Source organism: Carettochelys insculpta, chromosome 3 (assembly GCF_033958435.1).
Source record: "Carettochelys insculpta isolate YL-2023 chromosome 3, ASM3395843v1, whole genome shotgun sequence".
NCBI lineage: Eukaryota > Metazoa > Chordata > Testudines > Carettochelyidae > Carettochelys > Carettochelys insculpta.
Window position 1 is genome coordinate 39025742 of NC_134139.1, and position 8789 is coordinate 39034530.

General features: G+C 44.5%; 1 protein-coding gene across 1 annotated transcript; it reads right to left on the reverse strand.

Moving 5' to 3' along the window:
- Positions 1 to 570: 570 nt before the first annotated feature.
- On the reverse strand, positions 571 to 7202 carry TMEM247 (transmembrane protein 247). The gene is made up of 5 exons (XM_074988397.1): positions 7189 to 7202; positions 5634 to 5646; positions 3866 to 4096; positions 2296 to 2631; positions 571 to 780 (listed from the first exon to the last, which is right to left on the reverse strand). The coding sequence occupies exons 1-5, from the start codon at positions 7200 to 7202 to the stop codon at positions 571 to 573; spliced, it is 804 nt and encodes a 267-aa protein (XP_074844498.1).
- Positions 7203 to 8789: the final 1587 nt, after the last annotated feature.

Sequence of the window (8789 nt, forward strand, 5' to 3'; positions counted from 1 at the left end):
AAAGAGCCACGTCTACACTGCTTTTCTTCTTTCGAAAGGAACTCTTTCAAAGGAAGCATGTTCAAATGAGGTATCAGCTATGTAAATCTGCACCTCATTTGCATTTTCACTTTCCCTAATGTGCATGCCTCTTTCAAAAGAGTAATGCAAGTGTAGACACAGCTACAGGGACACCACCCAGAGGAAACAACCATGTAGGCCCCCTTCCACACAGCCTCAAAGAGACAAGGTCCATAGCCAAGCTGCTATCTTTCACTTGGGAAGTATGAATATATGGACAAAGACACATTCCAAAGTGATTTTTATTACGTGTACCTTTATTGGTGTAGGTGAATGTGACAGAATTATGCTGAATATGTTAATGGGAGAATAGGTAATTGAACAATGATATTCAGCTACAATGTTGAAAAGGAGTAAGTTAAACTCCCACAAGTTAGAACTTTGTGCAGCCAGTGACAGCGGAAATGCCAGGTAAAGTGTTTTTGGGATAATGGAGATGGGGGACGGAATGTTGGGAAAAAGTGGGGGCAGATCAGAATCTGTTTCAGCTGTAGCAAATGTGCTGTTGCTTTAGCAACATTTTTTCTTATTTTTGTAATCCCAGAAAATCTTCTTGAAAATGAAATAGAGCACGATGGCAAAGCAGAACAGGTAGTGCTTTATAATAAAATAGAAAGCCAGCTCCCTCACGGTGTAAATGAGGTGGATAAAGATGAAACAGTATAGGAACAAGGTGTGCTGGTTCTGGGGCCGGAGTAGATCATGGAGTCCTTGGCCAAACTGTGGGAAGAGGAAGAGAGATGCATGACAATGCAAGGCTGCCGCATGTGGCACATTACTTTGTTCAGATGCCTCTGCTCAGAACACCCAATCTGTACTGTCCTTTTCCACTGTGGTAGCCCATGTGACATTCTCAGCCAGCTGTAAATATGCACTTACACAACTCTTATACGGGAATGGTTAGGCCTCACGTAAATAAAGGCATTGGCAGTTTCTCTCTTTGGTTGAGTCTGGAAGGGTGCCAATATACACTGGGCCTGATTCAGATCTCATTTACTCTGGTAAGTCCATTAGTGTTACTGTTGCTTAACACCAATGTAAGTGAGCTCACATCCCTCCTACCATGCCTGTGTCGAAGCTATACACACAGAAGGTGTTTCAGGCCACTTTAAAATCTCTAGGCGTGCACAGCACTCGTTTCTTCAATCTCGACTGAGGTGCCTAAGCTCCACTGAAGTACAAATAACAAATAATAATGCACACACTTCCCTCGTGTGCTGACTAGCAGCAAAACCTGCAAGAAATTCTAAAAGGTACATACCCATCTTACCACAGATAACATAGGAGTAGACAGCCTGCTACTCTTCTTCCTCACCTCAGTAACCAGCTCTTGAAAGTGAGAGGAGAAATAACCCCAGAGACAGCAAGAGAGATCAGGGAAAGCCAACTCCCCTGAGAATTGCAAGTGGTGGATCTTCTAAACCTTTCTGCTCTGTCCAGAATTATCTCCTTTAGACTGGACATGTGGTAACAATGGATCAAATCCTACAACCCTGGACTAAGGGATTTCTACAGAGCTAGTTCTGTGAGCAAATTGTTGAAAAAACTGGTGCTTCCTCCAAACTTTTCTGGGCTTGCTTATTAGATATCTACCTATCTTCACAGCTGTTTGCTCTGATAGGCTTGTGGCTTGGTCATCTAACTACCTCAGCAACTCTCTCTGAACCTATTCTAGCAAAAAGTCCTCTTCAACCTGTTCCATTATGGAGGAAAGTAACCCAAGGCAGGTCCTCATCATTTTATTGCCCAGGGTGACAAACATTTTCAGTGTCCTCATGAGTGGCTGAGTAAACAAAAACACTAAACAATAGCTAAACCATGTGATATGCTCTTCACGTTGATTTGGTGCCCTCAAGAATTTGGCACCCAAGTCAGCTGCCCTGATTGTCAGCAAAACCATCAGTGAGATCCATTACTCTGTGGTATTCATCATTTGGAAAACATTCCTTCTATGTTTTTCTTACACCCATTGAACTTTACCTGACAAACTTAATTTGAAAGTTAAAAGTACTGTAAGCGCTCATTTTAATTTTCCTCACAGTCTTAGAGGACTGCTCTAATTGGAAGACAATATTGACTTCTCTTTGAGCAACAGCATGAGCTAAAGAGATTACATTCTGAGATCTAATTTAAAAGCAGGATAAAAATGTTCTCAAATATTTGAAGCAATAAGGCTTTAGGGAAGTATGGAAATAGTTTCCCTCTCTGCCATCCTTTCTTCCCATTCTCACTTACTGATCTGGCTGTTGCCTGCTGATGTATCTGCTCCATAGTCATCTCATGTTGCCGCTGCTTTTCGTTGTCCTCATATTTGTGTTTGAGCCTGGTCAGGGCAGAATCCCACCTTATCTTCTCCAGCTCGAGATCAGTGGCTGTGATGCGCCTGCTGCCTAGCGGTGCCAGATCCTCCAAATTGCTGATCTCACCTATGCTGGTGAATCTGTCTGGCGGCAACATGTCAGCATCTCTCTTTGCTCTGTTCTCCAAATGGGCTGATTGGCTCTTGCCATCCAGACCCTCTGTTGTATCATCTGGGATGTATGATGATGTTGGAGTACTTCTGGAAGCATCCTAGTAACAATTAAGAGTAGGTATAAATTCATACTTAAGCTGATATTAGATACCTAATTAGGCTTTGTTGGAATAGATTTGCCACTGTGTACCTAAAACTTTAGGCAATGAAATACAGTAGACCCCGAGTTGTGTGAGGGTTCCATTCCGCGCACTCCCGCAAAACCCAGATTTCGTGTAAGTGGGGGTCTGGCTTTTTCCCTGGAGGAACACACGTTCTGCAGCCGGGGCAGCAGTAAAAAGGTAAGTCCTGGGGAGGGTTAAGCCTGGCAGTGGGTTGGGACCATGGGTGGCAGGCAGCAGGGCAGTGGGTTGGGGTGGGTTAGGGCTGCAGAGGATCAAGGGGTGGAGTTGAGCGGGAGCTCTGCTCAGGTGGTGAGCCAGGCCGTGGGGGGTTTCAACCAGGGTGGAGGTGTTGAACCACAGCTATGCATGGGGGGTTGAACTAGGGCTGTGCGTAGGGGTTTAAACTGGGGTGGGAGGATGGAACCGGGGCCACGGGTGGGGGGTTTAACCCAGGGCAGGGGGATATTGAGCTGGAGCCACACGTGAGGGGTGGTGAGCTGGAGCCAGAGGTGGGGGTGGGAGTGAGCAGGAGCTATGCGCAGGTGGTGAGTGCAGCTGGGTGGGGGGCTGAGCCAGGGCTGTGTGGAGCTGGGTGGGGGGCTGAGCCAAGGCCGTGCAGAGCTGGGGGGCGATGTTGAGCCAGGGCCGGTGGGGAGCAAGTTAAGCACAACTGGAAATCGCGCATTTCCAGGGTTTACTGTAGGAATCAGGGGTCAGACGCGTAACAGCGGGGTCACATACTCTGGGCTCGCGTACTCTGAGACCTCACTGTAGTCACCTACTGACTCACTAGTGCTATAACAGCCACTAGTTTCCCTTGAAGAGGTATTTCACAGAGCTGCTTAGGAATTCTCAGTTGAATTTTTTTTTTTCAACAAATAGTACAATTTCCACAAAACACTTTTTTTCTGAAGGAAAAATCAAAATGAACTACATTGCTGAGGTCAGTTTGGGTCAGAACATTTTGATTCATGGAACCCAAACAAAATGTTTCATTTTACATCACTTCAATATTAATCTGCCTCCAGCCAAGCTGCTGCCTCATAAGAGAAGTACCTCAGATGTCCCATCCTCCCATGCTCCTTTAGGGGCTGTGCTCCTTGCTTGGATGACACCTCCCATTATACTTCATCATCTTTCCTCTGGCTGAATTTTCACTACCACTTACCATCTTCTCATGCTGCTGCGGCTTCTTGTGGTCTTTATACTGAGCTATCTGCACAGTAAGTTCAAACCCTGTCTGCATCTCTTTTAATACTGTGCCAGCTTGGTTTGAATACTCTGACCCCTCCAGGCTGAGCCGCTCCAGATCAGCTTGTGTCTCTTCGTCTTTAACACCAAAAGACTCTGTTTCAAACTGGGAAACACTTGATGATGTCAAGGTATCCCTTGGGGAGTCCTGGCATGGATTGGGGAAAAACACAGGTGTACTTTTATTAGCAAGTGACCCCCAAAAAGCCAAGGGACAGACACTGAAAGGTGTTTAAGTGTTTGTAAATGCAGAGAGGTGCCTAGTGGGATTGTCAGAAGAACTACGGTGCCTGACTCCCATTGAAACCAGTGGGAATTAGGAAACTAGGCAATTCTGACAATCCCACCAGACATCTAGCTGCATCTCTGGCTACGTTTACACTAGAGGGCTTTGTCAGCAAAACCTGGGGAGTGTTCAGATTCCCTAGGCGTTCTGTTGACAGGAAGTCAGCAGAACACAGCACTTTTGTTGACAATCTTATCCTGCTACTCACCGGGCCTAATGCCTCTGTTGACAGAAAGCCTGTCTGGATGTTCTGGGGGCCAGGACACCAGGCAGCCCTCTCTGCTGTGCTTCTGGTTGTCTGTTTTGTAAAGAGGGAGGCTGGGCAGTCCAGCTGTTCTCTGTGAACAGAGCAGATGGCTCTTGCTTGGCTATTCGGCCACGATCTGTCAACAAAAGTGTTGTCGGAAGATACCTTCCAACAAAAAACTTCTGTCGACAAATTGCTGCAATCTAGACATAGCTTCTGAGAACCCAAATACTTTTTTAAAATATAGCTTCAAATAGTAATACCAACCTCTTATATATTATACACACACACACACACACCAACAGACTTGGCTGGGGCCCAAAAGGAGGTATGCTCCATCATCCTATGGCATGGCATAGCATAGCCAACATGCTCCCTGGAACTTTAGGAAGGACAGCTTCTCTTTTCTTGAGGTCCAATCCATCCAGGAGACCCCACAGAATGAAGCAGCCTCTCACTGCCCTGAACACAGAGCAGCGCTTGCAAGATACAATCGTCTCCTAATCAGGGTCAAAAGCATCCTTTCAGCTGACCCACTGGAAATAAAAGTGCAACCAGTTTCTTATCCCAAGCTACGCAGTATTTACATAGACATTTTATAAAGGAAGCATGAGTTACAGATGACATTTAGTAGACAGGAAACAAAAGTCATTCTCGAATGCTCCTGAGCAATGTTTTTACCAAAAGCTGATGAAGAACATAAGGAAAACTAAAGAATTACCATGATTCTGGCAGAAAAGTGGTGGAGGAACCTAAACTAGACATTAGAGACACAGACAGCAATAATCTGTTTCACAAATCCCCCATCCAGAAAGTTCAACACCAGCTGCTCTGACAGACCCACACCATTCAAATCCAGATCCAGCTACTTTTCCAAACTGCCACAGTGATGTCATGAGATGTCACACTCTGCTGACATCATAATCATGCTGTTGCCACAACACATTACATGGTTTCTGTTGCTCACGGTCTGAACTGCTACTTTATCCACCTCCCATACCCTCACTGTTATCACTGGCACAAGTCTTTAGAGGGCAAGAAAACTTCAATGGTTAGGACAGCAGCCTGGGTCTTAGGAAATCCAGGTTCAACCTCTGCTTTGCCACAGACCTTCCCGTGTAACCACGCACAAGTCAGTTAATCTCTCCATACCTTGGTTTCCCATCTGTAAGATAGGGATGATAGTATTTCATGGGCATAGGGTGAGCATAAATGCTTTAAAAGAGTGTAAGGTGCTCAGCTACTACAGCGACAGGGGACTTAGAAGTAATTTAGGTTAACCGCATTTTGTGTTCTCTTTGTTCTGGAGCATGGGCAAAAGGAGTACGAGCTTCCCAAAGTTGGCCCATATTTTATGACTAGCCTCTATAAGGCACCTATCAGCATTGTATTTGTCATTTACATGCCATGTAAATAAACAGTGGAAGCTGCTATTTCCTTCATCTTTTGAACTCTTTTGCTTTGCTTTTCTCTTCTCTTTCCAAGCCTGCTGTCCGTTTGCCTGCAGAAATGACATTAGCAGGTGTTGCTATAAGTGCTCTGAAGATATTGGCACAGACTCCAGGTTGACTCTTTCTTTCATTTTCTTCTTTGCTAGAGTTTTTCTCCACAACATGTAATGCTCAGGAGAGCAGCTTACACTGCTGTTGGGAGGTTTTGTAGTTACAAAGGTTCTGTTAATCGTCTCAGAGAGAGGTAGCTGTGTTAATCTTCAGCTTCACAAATAACAAGCAGTCCTGTAGCACATTAAAAACTAACAAACATACTAGGTCATGAACTTTTGTAGGTAAGACTTCTTCAGATTGTTGGAAGCGTGCCACGTTTTCTCTAGGTAGCTTTGTGCACCTTGCCCTGTGGTCCACATTAAAGGCTAACTGTAGAAAGGATGTTGGCAATGAAGGAGTGTAAGCATGTGCAAAGGGTTCCAACAGGTGTGATGTGGTGTAAATTAACTGGACTAATCATGGATGCTGAGCTGAAACAGCGGGTAAACTAGGGCCCTGTTGTGGCTTTTAGGCAAAATCCTAAGTCTGCTCCATGAAGCAGGAGCATGTCCAGAGCCCTGCCCCTTGGGAAAAGGCACCATTTGCTTCCCAGGGTGGGCAGCCAACTCTGCCAGCAGGCCGTGGAGTGGGGGCAGGGCAATGGTGCTACATCCTCCCATCCCCTCTGGGATGAATTTTGAACCAGGAAGTGGCCCCTGTGCTGATTTAAGGGCAGAGACTGCAATTACAAGCTTTTTCCAACATGTGCCAAGCCCACATGCATGTCATATTGTCCTAGCCTCTGCTTTATAGTCCCTCATGTGGGCTTGGCACAGTCCAGCTCTCACTCTATTTAAACATGAGGAATAGAATAGAGTTGCTAAGAAATAACAGGCTATCTATTTCACTCCATATGCTGTGCCTTCTGAGAGGCTGTAGTAGTGAGCATGGTCCCCGTGTATGCCACCTAACCAAGAGCCACTGTGCATGGAATACTTATTGTTCAGACTAAAGACATTCCCCCAACCCCAATCAATGTTTTCCGTCCTGCTCCAATGCTTTCTTCACTGAGAAGGTTGACTTGTTCCAGTCTCGGGTGTGCCCCACTTTCCCCAAGAAAGAAGACCTGAAGAACTCTGTGTGAGCTTGAAAGCTTGCCTGCTTTAGCAACATAAATTCATCCAATAAATTATTTAAGATCATCCACTTTGTTTGTCCAATACCTTGGAACCGACATGGCTACAACAGGGCATCATAATTTGGTCCTTACTAAACTGTTCAGAGATTGGTTTTAATGCAACCCCTAAGTGATGACTTAACGAACAACCTAGTCCAAATGCTGCCTTTGAGGGCAAATCCAGGTTCCATGGCCTGGCCCAAGTAGCTAAATTTGTTGCTGGGAAAGAGTGCATGGAGAGGAATGCATCCATGAAGTTTCTGCCTTTGCTGGAATAAAGGAAAAATCAGCTCCTTCATTTCTATGTACAAGTCCTTCCTCAGGGCTCCTGAGCAGCCAAATTCTTCCACAGGTCATTTGTAAAATGAGTCCCACTTAAAAGATACAATGGAGTTTTTTCTATCCCTCAGCATTTACAGTAATAGGATTTTTAATATGATTTCCATTGGCTTAGCTGTGGTATCATCTCAGTAAGATACATTCACTTATCTAGGTTAAAATTGTCCCTTTAGGGTTATTAGAAATGCTATACACTAGTACTTTTTCTGGTGTGAAGACTTTAAAAAGGCCAGCATTTAAAATGTTGGCAGATGTGACTCCACAATTCAGGTCATTTATGTACTTGAATACACATAGTCAAAATTCATCTCTGCTATGCAAGACCAGTGCCGGCAATGCAGTGACACCAGCAATGAAGTTGACTCAGCTGTGCTCCTGATATGAACATTTTTAAAAGCCAGTCTCACATAAATTTGACGGGACAATTTTGGGATTTGGAGAAGAAGAAATTGGTCACGATGCAGGTTCTGATGAAAAGTTTAAAGGCAATACGAAATAAAGCAATGAGATGTTTGGAATCTGAGCATTGGAGAGACCTTTCAGATTTAAGTTCTCGTTAGGACTTTGAAGACCTTTGCAAAAATATTGACAACACATGCAGTGTTCCCTGGAATTTTTTTCTGTCCATGGGCACAATAAATTTTGTTATCTACAGCAAGACATGTGGAGATGTGCACCACGAGACACACGCTGCCATCTGTGAGAGGCTGTGGTTGCTCTTGCTAATCAGCTGGGCAGCACCTGAATTTCCCCTGCATGGCCACTCAAGCGCTCAACTTACAGAGAACACTGAATACATATTTTGGACCTGGGGGGGTAAGATGCATGACTATACAGCTGGGTTCAGTTCCAGAGCGTGCTTAGCTTTATAGAGTCCACAGACACTGTGTAGTGGCCATAGTTAAACATGCATGCCCACATGTGCTTTAAGTAATAATCATAACTCCCCTTAATTTTCAAAAAGAGTTGAAAACTGATGTGTTGTTTTAGGTAAAAAATAGTCACTTCATCTCTACGTACCATGTTCTATGTCTATAAAATGGGGATAACTCTGTCTTTTCCATCACCCTTAGGCTGCCTTTTCTATTTAAGCCAAAAGTTCCTCAGGGTAGGTAATGTCTCACTATAGAGATGTCGAACACCTAATAAAATGTGGCCTTTATCTTTATGTGAGCCGTACACTACAGTACTACAGTAATACAAATACATTATTTTCAACTAAAAACCATGTTAAAGATGGCTGAGACACTTGCTGTACACATGATCAACACATCAATGTGAATGCAACTGATTTTGGCACAGGTTATT

Coding starts and splice junctions, on each gene's coding strand:
- TMEM247 (XM_074988397.1), bottom strand. Junction 2,632..3,865: donor CGCAGCAGCATGAGAAGATG/GTAAGTGGTAGT, acceptor AATTGTTACTAG/GATGCTTCCAGAAGTACTCC. Junction 781..2,295: donor AGCAGGCAACAGCCAGATCA/GTAAGTGAGAAT, acceptor CTCTTCCCACAG/TTTGGCCAAGGACTCCATGA.